Raw genomic sequence first — 14,700 nt, 5'->3', positions numbered from 1 at the left:
CACTGGTGACTGGGTTTCAACACGAGTTTTGGGGGGACACAAACATTCAGACCATAGCAGGAGCCATTATTATTATTACTGCAGGTCAGGCTGGAGTGCAGTGGCGCCATCTTGACTCACCGCAACCGCCACCTCCCGGGTTCAAGGGATTCTCCCACTTCAGCCTCCTAAGTAGCTGGGATTACAGGCGTGTGCCACCATGCCTGGTTAACTTCTGTATTTTTTGTAGAGACAGGGTTTCACCATGTTGGCCAGAATGGTCTCGAACTCCTGACCTCAAGTGATCTACCTGCCTTGGCCTCCCAAACTGCTGGGATTATAGGTGTGAGCCACCCTGCCCAGCCCATGGGCCATTACTTTTCTCCATTGGAGCTGTTGGTGCCAGTTACCACTCTGCTGTTTGAGGGCAGTTTCCCTCTGTAAACCAGTATCAACTGATCTGTAGCAGCTGCCTGGAACCCTGTGCAGATAAGAACTGTGAGGTCAAGTTCAGGTTCAGGAGGAGGGCATCCTGATTTAGAACAGGTGTCTGCAGGTTACAATTCCCTGCAGTGCTGCTCTTAACTGTGAAGAGAAGATGTTAAATGACCCCAGGGCAGTGCTAGGATCCTAATGAACATAACCTGATCACTCCCTGTGTTTCTGAGACAGCTCTCTCCTTTCACCAATACTGCATGGATATGGTTATGGTATATTTACAAGCACATATGTTTATGTGCACAGTCATTGCGTTTTGGATTTGCACCCTAACCCAGGCATTCATGTATTTAATAGTTTAACAATGTCAAAGAGTTGAGCATCTTTATTGCATTATGGCCCAGAAATGGAATGTGTAAAGTTTTTGTCCTTTTATATTTACTAAGTCTGTATTTTTTTTGTTCTTAGAATATAATCGAAGATATTTCTATTTCTTTGCAAGTCTATTAGCTCAGTTTTTTAAAAATTATGTTACTATTTTGGGTATACATATAGCTCAGTTACGTTTTCAGTTTCATGTTTTTTTTTTTTAATCATTTCTGGCCTTTCCTTCTTCCACTTTTCCTTCTATATCCTGTGCTCTAGATTCTATAATCTAATATCTGTTCATCAGTTAAGACTGCTTTCAGCTCTAGAGACCAGAAAGTCTAGCAGACAAGAGTATGAACAAGCAAGGGAAGGAGATGAGGCTGAAGAGGCAGGCATGGGCCAGTGTGTAAGCTTTTATTCGATCGCAGGGAGAAGCCAGTGGTAGGGTCTAAACGGGGATGCAGGAGTATATCATGTTTTTCATGTTTTTAGAGATCACTCTGGATGCCGAGTGGAGTATGGACTGTGGGAGGGGAAGAGAGGCAGGAGGGAGAAGGCCTGGAGGCAGACTTGGGCAGCAGGCCAGGGAGTGATGAAGGTGACTGAAACTGACTATAGAAATGCAGACAGCAAGAAGAGGCTGCAATCAGGGTGCCCACTGCAGGCCGAGCCACAGGACTTGCTGTGGGATTGCATGGCGGGTGAGAAGGGAAGAAGAGAGTCAGGGGTGAGTCCTTGTGCTGGAGTCATCTGGGTGCTCCACTCAGGGAAGAGGCTCCACACCTAGGGGTTGTCAGCAGGCAGACAGAAGGACCTAGGGCTGAGAGACTCTGTGGGGTCGCTCTGAGAAGAGTGCATCTTGTATCTCTAATACATTTTTCAGTTGATATTTATATAGATAAAATTTATTTTGCATCTTCAAAATACGCAACATTTTAAACTAAACGGTTTGCTGGAAAAACTTCATAGTGCTTCCAAATACAGTTGGTAGAGCATCAGGATTATGCCAGTCACTTTGTGGAGTTCTGGAATGTGGTCGAAGGAGAGGTGCATGCGTGATGTTTCAGTCTTGGGGCACTGCTACCACACACAAAGCAACTGTCTGTGACAGCCACATTAAATGTGAGGTGACCAAGAAGCAATGCTTTAAGCCTTTCACATCTTCACATGTTATTCGTAGCTGTTATTCATAAAATATCTAACTGCCATATTGTGATCTTGGAAATTGGTAAGGTTTTTCCGATTAACTTGCCATGCCTTATAATTCTGTTTAAAATAATGGGAAACAGGTTCTTGTTAGGTTTTCCTCTTGGAAAAAAAAACGTGACATTGCAGTCATAGATTACTCTTTTGTTTCTTTGTTTGAGACAGAGTAAGACTTAAGTCTTACTCTGCCTCCCAGTCTGGAAGTACAGTGGCACATCTCGGCTCACTGCAACCTCTGCCTCCCAGGTTCAAGTGATTCTTCTGTCTCAGCCTTCTGAGTAGCTGAGGTTACAGGCGTGCACCACCATGTCTGGTTAATTTTTGTATTTTTAGTGGAGATGGGGTTTCTCCAGGTTGGTCTTGAACTCCTGACCTCAGGTGATCCCCATGCCTTGGCTTCCCAAAGTGCTGAGACTACAGGCGTGAGCCATGGGCATTTGGCCAGATTACTGTTCTTTGTTTTTGTTTTTTTGTGTTTGAGATGGAGTCTCACTCTTGTTGCCAGGTAGAGTGCAGTGGCGCTATCTCGGCTCACTCCAACCTCCGCCTCCTGGGTTCAAGTGATTCTTTGCCTCAGCCTCCTGAGCTGGGACTATAGGCATACACCACCATGTCCAGCTAATCTTTGTATTTTTGGTAGAGACAGGATTTCACCATGTTGGCCAGGATGGTCTCGATCTCTTGACCTTGTGATCCGCCTGTCTCAGCCTCCCAAAGTGCTGGGATCACAGACATGATCCACAGCGCCTGGCCAGATTACTGATGTCTTTAATGGCAGATGACTTTCCAGCCTTGTCTTAGTTTTTTATTTTTATTTTTATTTTTTGAGATGGGGTCTCATTATATTGCCCAGGCTGGTCTTGAACTCCCGAGCTCAAGTGATTCTCCCATCTCAGTCTCCCAAAGTTCTGGGATTACAGGCATGAGCCACTGTGACAGGCTTAGTTTTAAATTCTTATTTACCTTGTAAACAACTTAATTCCATTTCTTCCATCTCACACAAAAAAACTGATGCTCCAGGAAGATGTATCACCACTATTCTGCTGTTTTGTATCCTGCCCGTGCAGAAATGGGGCTGTGCCTTCTCTAGTTTGAGAAGCATGTAGTAACATACTTGACTTTGCTCTGAATCAGTAACGTATGGCATACCTGGAGCCGCAGTCTCTTAACCACTCCAAGCCTGTGGCAGTAAAATTAAATGGAAAAATGACTTAAGAGAATTATCAACATAACCCCCAGAAGCAACACACTATTAAAAGTGGGTCTGAAGGGCTATTAAAAAGGGAAATCAATACTAGTTTCGAAGGAGGCAAAATTTACCTTGCCGTACAAACTTTTCTTGTTTTGGAGAGGATCAACGCAAACTTTTAGTCCTGCTGGCCTGTGTTAAGGATGGCCAGAGGTCCCCAGTGGGTATCAGAGTCCTGTGAACCAAACAGTGTGAGGAGTCAGAAAAGCAGCTGGTTGTGATCCCCCAAAGCAGCTTAGGCGGTTACTAAACTGTGCAGCTACATTTCTTGACCATATAATAAAGGAACTGGGCCTTTCCATGTGATGTTTTCCTTTTATAACGGTGGCAGGAAGCAGTCCCTCTGAGGGGCCTGACCGAGGTAAGCGCCAGCGCCAGGCCAGGGTCCCAGGGGCGCTCCAAGGCGGGGCCCATAGAAAGGGTTTTCCAGCTCGGAGGGGTGGCGGGGACGGAGGAAAGCTGAAGTTGAAAAGGCAAGAGTCAGGCTCCCAGCGATGGATGTTTCCCCTTGAGGCAGTGAATCTGCAGTTTCAGACATCCACCAGGGAGCTGCTGCGTGGGCTCCTAAGAAGTGTAAAAACTGTTTAGAAATCCGGCGCCGACAGCCCCACTCCACCGCCACCAGGGGCGCACGGCAGCAGGTAGGCAGCCGGAGGGAAAGGGCGGGGCCGGACGGGGCGGGGCGGGGAAGGGGCGGGGCGTTTCCCCACCCGCGGAGGCCGGGAGGACCAGGAACCAGGGAGAGCATGGCCACGCTGCGCCGGCTTCGGGAGGTGCCGCGGCACTTACTGGTTTGCGAGAAATCCAACTTCGGCAACCACAAGTCGCGCCACCGGCATATCATTCAGACGCACTATTATAACTACAGGGTGAGTCCGATTGTCCTCAGCTTTTCGGGCTGTGCTCGGTCCCCGCGTGTGAGAGAGGTTTTGGGAGAGTGTTAGGCTTCGCGGGGCAGAGAGTGCGCGAGGGGGCGGGGCACCGCCAGGCATGCTGGGAGTTGTGGTTTCTTAACCTCTCCAGGCCAGCGGCTTAAAGGGCTGCGGGACTACAACTCCGAGGATGCGCAGGGCGTGGGGGCGGCACCCAGTCCTGGAGGGTTCCGTTAGCAGGAGTGTCCCAGCTGCTCACTTGTGTCTTCCCGCGAAACGGGGAGTGAGTCCAGGGCCGAGACTAGGTTGTTAGGGCGGTGTGACGACTGCGATGTGCAGCTGCGGGCAGGCACGTGCACCTCACTTTTCCCCCGTATCAGGACGGGTCTCACGCCTCCTCCCCACCACCGCCTCCCTCCCCGGCTTCAATCCCTCTCCCGCCTGTTTACCTGTGGATCTCTCCAGAGCATCCTGCCTAGGCCCGGCCCGGGAAATGACCTGCTTTTCTAAATTGGTTGCGGAAACTAATTTGATATCCGAAAAACTTCAAGAAACCAACCTTGCAATGGGGGATTAAACATTTTACACTTTAAATTGTTCGGCTTAATAACTCAGACTTGACTGAGCAGTGTCTCAGAGATTTTAAGAGATGACCCGATCAGTCAGAACAGGCTGGTGTTTGATCCTTGGGACAGCGATGACTTTTACAATGTGGCAACATTTGAAGCCTGTCCTGCTTTTAACACTTGTTTTGGATGGAAATCTCATCACAGCTGTCAGGGATGTATACCTTAACTCACCTGTTGCATTTTTCTGGCTCGAAAATGGAAACATACAGGAGCACCATTGCTTGCACATAGACTCTTAATAATTGGATGTTCATAAATTCCTTATCCCCTGACAGATAGTTCTTTTCATTCCAGGGTAGCACCAGGGTAAACAAATCAAGGGATATTCAATTATACTGTATTTCCTTGAAAGGAAAATAGTGCAAAGAACAGGACATAAAATATGCAGCATTGCTAATTTGCAAAAGATAAAATGCAAGAAAGAGTTTTCCATTAAAAGTTTTCTGTTCGGGCCGGGCGCGGTGGCTCAAGCCTGTAATCCCAGCACTTTGGGAGGCCGAGGCGGGTGGATCACGAGGTCAAGAGATCGAGACCATCCTGGTCAATATGGTGAAACCCCGTCTCTACTAAAAATACAAAAAATTAGCTGGACATGGTGGCACGTGCCTGTAATCCCAGCTACTCAGGAGGCTGAGGCAGGAGAATTGCCTGAACCCAGGAGGCGGAGGTTGCGGTGAGCCGAGATCGCGCCATTGCACTCCAGCCTGGGTAACAAGAGCGCAACTCCGTCTCAAAAAAAAAAAAAAAAAAAAAAAAAAAAAAGTTTTCTGTTCAATCCCTTTCCTGTACTGTGCATTTGAATGCAGAAATTAAAAACTTTAGTCAGATTTCTCTTTGCCTGAGATAGATAAGTTAGTGTAAGAGTTTTGTTGCCTGTGTTTATATGTTCCAGTGAAACTGGTGGAGAAATAACAATTTTCATGATCTTATTTCATTCCTAAAAACCTGGGTGTTCATCTTCATAGAAGTAAGACCTTGTTTGTATTACACATTCTGATAGGTTTCATTTCTCATTCCTGAATGTGGGATACTATCGGAAGAACTGAAAAACCTGGTCATGCAAACTGGACCCTATTACTTTGTGAAGAGTTTACCTCTTCATGAATTAATTACGCACGAATTCATCAGTACCTTTATAAAGAAAGGTAAGAAAAACCTGAAATGTCTGTGAACAAAGCAAGATGAGGAAGTATAGGGAGACCACATCACAATACTAGGGCTGTTCAAGTTTTGAACAGGGCCTGTGGGAGAGCCTTTGCGGTCAGCTGCACACACACGCTCCCCTCCACCATTCTTACCCTGTTCTTTCTTAAGCCCCCTTTAGGTGGTGGTTTCTGATTGCAATTGCCCACAAGTGTTGGATCGGGATGTTGTAACACGAGGATATCCATCCCCTTAAAATGAGGACTAATGGAGAGGAGAGACTTGCAATCTGTGTTTGATGCACTGCTGTTGATGTGGCAGCAAAGACACTATGCTGTCAGCGGTCCCACAGCAGCTGTCTCAGGGGGTGGGTCTCCAGATGCAGCCACAGCTACTGTTCACAGAGCCAAGTAGTGGTTGGGGTCCAGTGTCTTCTGCCTAGATTTTGTAGCCATAACCCCCCTCTGCTCACCCCATTTCTGCCCATAGTCTGCTGGGTGGGACTGGTTTGTTTCGGTTATTTCCTGGGAGCCGTTTGTTTGAAACTACTTTAGAGGATCTTTAGGGATTCCACCCACACTACATAAGGTGACAACCTGTACAGTGGCCACATGCTGACCTTGTGGTAGTCCTCACGTGTCTCCTCTCCAGGGAAGATATGAAGAAGTCTAGTTACCAGTAGCTCCTCTCATTCTGGCATTGCTGGAGCTGTTTACGAGCTGGGCGTCTTGTCTGGTCTCATTAGCGTTATTCCTTTCATCTATTTAGATACCACTCTGTGAATAACATGGAAACTGGCCGTAGTGGACACTGTTAAATATCTTACCGAACTTAACCCTTGCAACTACTTTATGAAGCAGGCCTATGATCCTCACTTAAGAGGTGAGGAAACTGAGGCTTGGAGAGGTTGAGTAGCTTTTGAATCTTCACCTGGAACTCTGCCTCTAAGATGTGTATATTTATCTAGAATTCTACTTTGTGCCCCTCTTCCCGCATCCCCAAGGGTCACGCTCCATTCTGAGTCAATTTTCTGCCTGATGATAGTAAACTTACACAAATAGGCCCTTGGTCAGGGAGTGAACTAGCAGGAGATTGGTCTTCTGTGTGCTTCGGCTTACCTTTAGCAGGTGTTGGGTTTATTGAGTGACCTGGAGCGGCAGTAGAAACTGACCTTTAATTACCTGGAAGACTCGTTATCTTGTGAAAACAAACCACTAACATCTTGCAAGTATAATTTCTTCTTTTAAATTTTTCCTCTGGATTTTCTCTTGCAGGTTCTTGCTGTGCACTAACATACAATACAAATATTGATGAAGATAATACTGTTGCCCTGCTACCAAATGGTAACACTTATTTTTTCATCTTTAATTATTAAAAAAACGCATACTGTGGAAAAAAAAAATAGTTGGCCAGTCATGATGGTTCATTCCTGTAATACCTGCAGTTTCGGAGGCCGAGGCAGGCTGATTACCTGAGGTCAGGAGTTCAAGACCAGCCTGGCCAAAATCATGAAACTCCATCTCTACTAAAAATACTAAAAGTTAGGTGGGCATGGTGGTAATCCCATAATCCCAGCTACTTGGGAGGCTGAGGCAGGAGAATTGCTTGAACCTGGGAAGCAGAGGTTGCAGTGAGCCAAAATTGAGCTATTTTACTCCAGCCTGGGCAACAAGAGGAAAATTCCATCACTCATGTGCACACGCATGCACACACACACACACACACACACACACACACACACACAAATAGTCAAATCATACAGATCTATACAGAATAAAGCAAAGGTGCTTTTATTTTCTTCCCTCCAAACTCACTCCGCTTCTTAGAAGGACCCTTTGTTAACATTTTGGTGTTTATTCTTCTAGACACTTTATGTGAGTTTATAAACACACATACAAGTTCTTTTTTTTCTTTTGAGATAGAGTTGCGCTGTTGCCAGGCTGGAGTGCAGTGGTGCGATCTCGGCTCATTGCAGCCTCTACCCCCCGGGTTCAAGCAGTTCTCCTGCCCCAGCTTCCTGAGTAGCTGGGATCACAGGCATGTACCACCACGCCCAGCTAATTTTTAGTATAGAGGGGGTTTCACCATGTTGGCCATGATGGTCTCGATCTCTTGACCTCGTGATCTACCCACTTTGGCCTCCCAAAGTGCTGAGATTACAGGTGTGAGCCACCGCACCCAGCCAAGGTCTTTTTTTTTTTTTTTTTCTTTTTTTTAACCTGAATTGTATCATGCTGCATTGTGTCTCAATGTGCTTTTTTCCTCTCCCAAGCTTTATATGATAGACATCATTCCCTATTAGTCCATATAGTTCCAACTTCCTATTTTTAATGGCTTAAGATATTCAAGCCAGGCACGGTGGCTTACACCTGTAATCCCAGCACTTTGGGAGGCTGAAGTGGGTGGATCATTTGAGGTCAGGAGTTTGAGACCGGCCGGGCCAACATGGTGAAACCCTGCCTCTATTAAAAATACAAAAATTAGCCAGATGTGGTGACAGGTGCCTGTAGTCCCAGCTTCTCGGTAGGCTGAGGTGGGAGAATAGCTTGAACCCGGGAGGCGGAAGTTGCAGTGAACTGAGATCACGCTACCCCACTCCAGCTTGGGTGACAGAGTGGGACTCTGTCTAAAAAAGAAAAAAAAGATATTCAAAAGAATGATGATACCATGACTTGTTTATTTCATCTTTAGTAGAAATTCAGCTTATTTCCGATTTCACTATTATAAATAATATCCTTGGATGTATAATGTGTAAATAATATCTGTGTTACATGACATGAATATATATAAACAGTATTCTTTTGAGATAAATAAGATCTTTGTATGCAGTTTGTTACATCAATACCTAACTGCTCAATTTGCCTTGGTTTCTTTTAGTCAGACAACATAAGTCATATCTGTGTTATATCTTATGGGAGATAATATTTGATTTATAGGGACATTACTTTTGTCATTGGATAAAGACACTTACGAAGAAACTGGACTTCAGGGTCGTCCATCTCAGTTTTCTGGCAGAAAAATTATGAAATTTAGTAAGTATCATGTGTGCTTCATCGGTTTCTAAAAAGTCCATAATCTTCCTATGGCAATTTCAATTAAAATGTTTGAATTGCTTCTAATCTCTTTGTCCAGAAAAATGTGGCTTTTAAAAAATATCTGTCAAACTTCTGACTCGAGGTTCACACAGGATAGGATGATGTTGCTTTTAAGTCCATTTCTTATCAGCCGTAGACTTTGTTTGGTAAAGATTGTAGACTTGGACTGGTCAATTAAATAGATACGTTGTGGGTTAAAAATTCAAAGTAGCGAATCCAACATAAGAATCTGCAAGTCTACGACTTGTTCTTAATAAGGAATTTCCTTCGGTTTCCCCAGGTCTTTATGATTGCTAGTAGAAAGTCAGCTATGAGTGAAGAGATATTTTACTGCCAGTGTCTGTCTCAAACATCAATAGTTAAGGCTGCCACATCCATAAGTAGAGTAAACTTGACCTCTCAAGGTTCTCTGCCCTTGGTCTTTGACCTAGGAAATATATAAATTTAAAATGTCTGTTTTTATTAGCTCTCGAGGTTAGAAGTGCCCACTGAAGGGATCTTTCTTATTTGGTAAAGGAAAGGGAGTACAAGAAGCAGAAAATCGTTTTTAGTGTCCATAAAACTTCCCAAGATTCTAATTTTTAAAAATGTACACTTTTTCCATAGTACCAGCTGTATGTATATGAATGAAATATATATTCCTTTTTTCATTTTTCAAGTTGTTTCCATTGATTTGATGGAATTATCTCTAAACTTGGATTCTAAGAAGTATGAAAGAATATCTTGGTCCTTCAAAGAAAAGAAGCCATTGAAATTTGATTTTCTTTTGGCTTGGCATAATACAGGTATGAAAAATAAGTTATGTAATGATACAGTGATTTTGAAATGATTGTTAACCAAAGAGGAGTAATGGAGGGTTGAATGGTGACTCTTATAGTCAAGGAATATTGTATAGGTATATATAAAATATTACTAAGGAAACCACTTTAGCCCTTCTGACATGTCTGCAAACCATAGTTCAGGATAATCTAGGCATGCAAGCCTTCTGCTTCAGTCTCTTTGAATTATATGCAGATCCAGAGATCTTGAGAGTGGCTTCAGAGCAGCCAGATTTTATCTGTTTTTTTTCCCTTTCTTCTCTCCAGCTTACCTCAAACAGCCTTGGCTATATTTTTTTTGAAGTAGCACCAATTATAGTTATATATACAATCTGCTTATTCATTATCACGTGGTCCTAACTCAGACCTACCATTAAATGTCAGACTGATTTGTTATAACTTTTAATTGATTAGGACACTAAATTTAGTTTGAAGTTTACTATTCATCAAGCGGGGTGATCTGCCTAAAACTTGCATGATGGTTGTTCCTTTTAGAAGTGTATCCTTGGCCCAGATAATAATGGATCAAGTAATCAGGAATTATAATGGGGTAGTACTCTCTTTTGGAGGATAGGAGGCATAGTGGTTTGTTTTAGAAGGAAAGCCATCTGTCTGCTTCTCATGGACAGTTTCTGGTCACTGGGTGCTCCAAGTTGCTTCCATGAGTCCTCGGTCCGGCCTTTGGTGCCTTTTATATATGGTAGATAGAAAAGAGGGCAGAAAGGCTTATTGAAGTTTTGATGCATAAGTCTTTTATGTGCTGCATCATCTAGGCATTGGGTTCTGGATAGCTCCCTGTTCCTAAAGCTCCTAACTACTTTAAGGATTTGTCAAAAACTGTAAAAGGCCTGAGATTTCCTCATACTTGCAGACTAACAAGGTAGCCTGCCACACTCTCAGGGATGCTGGCAGAAGACACACAAGCTCTGGGTTAGAGACACAGGACTTAATTCCTCTGGGCAGCAGCCAGAATATATTAGTCAGGGTTCTCCAGAGAGAAAAGACAGGAAGGAAGGGAGAGGGAGAGGGGCAGGGGAACGGGAAGAAGGAGAGGGAGAGGGAAGGAAGAGGGAGTTGGTTTATTAGGGGAATTGATCATGCAATTATGGAGGCTGAGAAGTCTCATGATGGGCTGTCTGCAAGTAGAAATAATGCTTTCCCAGCCATCTAGATGACCCTTTGTCCAGTCAGGTTGACACCTAAAATTAACCATCACACCGAATATCACCGTTTGTACTAGCTCACCAAGTTCCATTTGCCATAGAGTGACACCAAGTGATGCTGGTACTGCAGTAGGTTGCATTACAGGAGAGAAACCTGAAGTTAACAGAACTCAAATCCTTATAAGGGGCAGTAAGCCAGCTGATCTCTGCCTGGAGAAAGGGAGGGAGACAGTATTTCTATTACAATGGAAAGTAAGCAAACCTGCCCTTTGCTGTGGAGGGAGTACTATCTCTGTCTTCCAAGGCCATTGGCTACACAAACATCCCTGAAAAGATAGGCTGGATTTTACTGGGTTTTCACAGTCAGGCTTGAATGAGGTTTCGTCACCACTGAGTTCCTCTTCTTTTCCTTTAATGGAGATTGTGCAGATAGGCTCCTTCTCTCTAGAGTTCACTAATATTCACACATCAGGAATGCTTTTGGTTTTAAGTGTGAAGTTGAATTTTTTTATTAGCACCAACAGTGAAACTAGTTTGGATTTGATTAGAAACTATTGTGCCTCTCCAGGAAAAGTGTGAAAAAAAGATGAACATTGACAGAACTTGGGCAAAAGGAGCTGAAAACAGCTTTAAATGATTTTAATTTGAATGCAGCTCCCCACAGCTTGCATCTTACTTAATCTTGCAGCTCTCAAATGGGAACGGGTGGGTTCAGGGAGTCACTAAACTTGCTTATGATATTCAGATGGCTTCAAATGGCCTTGTGTGGTGTGTTTTTAAGGGTCAGAAGAGTCAACAATGATGTCATACTTTTCCAAGTACCAAATTCAGGAGCATCAGCCAAAAGTGGCACTGAGCACATTGAGAGATCTCCAGTGCCCGGTGTTGCAGAGCAGCGAGCTCGAGGGAACGCCGGACGTGTCCTGCCGGGCTCTGGAGCTCTTCGACTGGCTCGGCGCCGTCTTCAGTAATGTCGACCTGTGGGTATCTGAACTCCCGGCATGTTCTATGGCTCTGGCCTGCAGTTTGTTTTTAATAGGAGTTGAATACTTTGGAAGTGATCAAGTGATGGATATAAATGTGTTCTCTCTCTTTTTTTTTTTTTTTTTTGGTGACAGAAATAATGAGCCTAATAATTTCATATCAACCTATTGCTGCCCTCAACCAAGCACAGTGGTGGCAAAAGCTTATTCGTGTACAATCACTGGCTTCATACTTCCAGAGAAGATCTGTCTCCTGCTGGAACATCTCTGGTGAGAACTCTTTGCGTTTTATAGTGCTCATCAGTGCTCTATAGAACAGTATGTAGAATGGTACTGATTTTTTCATTTTAGGAGATAATACATAAATAAAATGTACATTGAAAGGAAACTCAAATCCCCTATTGCAAAGACTGTACATTGAGTATAATCCTATTTAGTAAGCACGTCTCCTCAATCTCCCCTTTTAAAATGCCAGATTTAAGTCTCGAAGGTTTTGCTTTTTAAGCCCAACATCCTTTTCCACATTTATTGGTTTAGTACTTTGATTTTCTTCAATAAGAAGGCTGGATTTTAAATATTTGGTGAATTATCCTGGAATGTTTCAGTTAATGGAGACTCCGAGAACAGTACTCTTAATAGGAGGGAAACTGTCCTTAAAACCTGGTGGGCTTCTTTGTTTTGAGTTCTTTTTTTTTTTTTTTTTTTTGCTTGCTTTTTTTGAGATGGAGTTTTGCTCTTGTTACCGAGGCTGGAGTGCAATGGCGCGATCTTGGCTCACCGTAACCTCCACCTCCTGGGTTCAAGCAATTCTCCTGCCTTAGCCTCCCAAGTAGCTGGGATTACAGGCATGCACCACCATGCCCAGCTAATGTTTGTATTTTTAGTAGACACGGGATTTCACCATGTTGACCAGATGGTCTCAATCTCTTGACCTCGTGATCCACCCGCCTCGGCCTCCCAAAGTGATGGGATTATAGGCGTGAGCCACTGTGCCCTGCCTCGTTTTGAGTTCTTTTCATCTTAAAGACCTCCCAGAATGAGGGTGGGAAAAGCTGAGATTTGTTTTGGGTGTTGTATATCAGTTGATCTTTATGGAATTCACAATGTGGGATCAGGAATTTATCACACACCTCTTGATTTTTATAAGTTAAAGCTGAGATCTAAGCTTTATTAGAATATCAGAAAGACTACTTATCCTGAATAAATGTTTTAAAAAATGCACATTCCTAACTCTTCCTGACAATTACCTGTTTTTTTTCCAGTCACTACTATGATGAACCAAAATTAGCTCCATGGGTTACATTGTCCGTTCAAGGCTTTGCAGACAGCCCTGTTTCCTGGGGAAAAAATGAACATGGTTTTCGAAAAGGAGGAGAACATTTGTACAACTTCGTGATTTTTAATAATCAGGACTATTGGCTTCAGATGGCTGTTGGGGCAAATGATCACTGTCCACCCTAAAAAATACAAAATTAAAAATCACGTGTACTTTTGTTTATGCATGTTTTCAGATTTCTTAGTGGTAAAAGGTCTGTGTGTTCACTCAGGCTTGTGTGATGGTGGCATTTGTCAAGTCAGCATTTGCTAGCAGTCTGCACTGGGCTTGGGACCCATCTGTAATGGCAGCAGGGCCTGCTGTCCAATGAATAGCTCACAATTGATTTCTGTCAACATAATCACAGGGTTGTGGGTTACTACGTGGTAGACTAGGCCAGGATGTCCAGGGACCAGGGGTATTAGACCATTGAGTGAGATGTATTTTGTTCATTACAACTTTTTCAGATAAGAGAAAGAAATCGCATCCTCACTAGGGCCGGTTCCTGTTTTAAGTGCTGTTTATATATTATCACTTTAGATTCTTACACCAACCCTTTGAGGAAACTGAGACAGTGTAAATATGCTACTGAGCTTACAGTGCTAGTGGACCTGAGACTTGATCTCAGGTCAGCCTAGTTCCTAAGTGTGTTCTCATTTTCATGCCTCTGGATCAGAGGGATCAATGGATACTGTGAATTGTTACAGAACAGGTTGAAAGAATTTTATTTCCAGCAGTAAGGCTGATAAGGACCAGTGGAAAACAACTAAAACTTTAGAATACATATGAAGAACCATTTTTTTAATGTAAAAAATAAGAGCTGCAAAGTAAGAGTTCTTAAAGGCAAAAAAAAATAAAAAAAAATTTTAAAATGGAAGCAGAGACCCAAAGAAGTAATTGGAGTACTGATGCCACTTTTCACCCTTAGTGCATCTGCTAAATGTCAAATTGAATTTTTTTTCTCATAGCCTGAGGTGGGAAGGGGTAACAGAACAGCACACAAAGCTCAAGGCCTGCCCAAGACAGGAAAACTAAGAAGAGACCTCATAAAGTGAGACCCCAAAAGGATAGATGTAGTGTAAGGGTGAACTAGGAATAAATCCACCTTCACCCATCCCCTCAACTCCTATGAACAGCAAGGAAGATTTCTGTCTTGGGGGAAAACATCTTGCTTGAGAGCCTATATATAACCACCAGCAGTTTTTAGGGTGGTTTGTTTGCACAACCTGGGTAGTCTTAAGAAATCTCAAGCTGGAAATTTCAAGTGATAACAGGATTTTAGTGCCTTACGGGTAATTGGCAGAAGCAAAACAGATTGTCTTTGGAGGAAGTTGGAAAGTTTCAAGGCATATAATAGAAAAAAAAATCACAAATGTAAAATAGACAAGAACTGGCAGAAACAAGGGGCAGAAGCAGACCCTGAGGTCATAGACAGATTTAA

At 43.5% G+C, this 14,700-nt stretch overlaps 1 protein-coding gene and 1 long non-coding RNA gene across 2 annotated transcripts; one reads left to right on the top strand and one right to left on the bottom strand.

Annotated features, from left to right (window-relative positions):
- Positions 1 to 1,189: 1,189 nt before the first annotated feature.
- LOC141584384 (uncharacterized) lies at positions 1,190 to 4,121 on the bottom strand. The gene is made up of 3 exons (XR_012517416.1): positions 4,031 to 4,121; positions 3,313 to 3,805; positions 1,190 to 3,172 (listed from the first exon to the last, which is right to left on the bottom strand). It is a non-coding gene; the product is annotated as an uncharacterized LOC141584384 (long non-coding RNA).
- Positions 3,954 to 13,442, top strand: RPP40 (ribonuclease P/MRP subunit p40). Its single transcript, XM_003927382.4, has 8 exons — positions 3,954 to 4,110; positions 5,743 to 5,887; positions 7,160 to 7,228; positions 8,822 to 8,917; positions 9,640 to 9,765; positions 11,743 to 11,941; positions 12,080 to 12,214; positions 13,207 to 13,442. Exons 1-8 carry the CDS (start codon positions 3,988 to 3,990, stop codon positions 13,403 to 13,405), a joined length of 1,092 nt encoding a protein of 363 aa, XP_003927431.1. The 5' UTR covers positions 3,954 to 3,987; the 3' UTR covers positions 13,406 to 13,442.
- Positions 13,443 to 14,700: the final 1,258 nt, after the last annotated feature.

Source organism: Saimiri boliviensis, chromosome 4 (assembly GCF_048565385.1).
Source record: "Saimiri boliviensis isolate mSaiBol1 chromosome 4, mSaiBol1.pri, whole genome shotgun sequence".
Lineage (NCBI taxonomy): Eukaryota > Metazoa > Chordata > Mammalia > Primates > Cebidae > Saimiri > Saimiri boliviensis.
The sequence above is the reverse complement of the archived record's forward strand: the minus strand, read 5'-3'. Positions and strand labels throughout refer to the sequence as shown.

What these genes read in the sequence shown, in the direction of transcription:
- RPP40 (XM_003927382.4), top strand. Translation starts at nt 3,988, where the DNA reads ATGGCCACGCTGCGCCGGCTTCGGGAGGTGCCGCGGCACTTACTGGTT. An exon ending in CAGTACCTTTATAAAGAAAG is followed by an intron (nt 5,888 to 7,159) that starts GTAAGAAAAACC and finishes TTTCTCTTGCAG; the next exon opens with GTTCTTGCTGTGCACTAACA. An exon ending in TTTGGCTTGGCATAATACAG is followed by an intron (nt 9,766 to 11,742) that starts GTATGAAAAATA and finishes TGTGTTTTTAAG; the next exon opens with GGTCAGAAGAGTCAACAATG.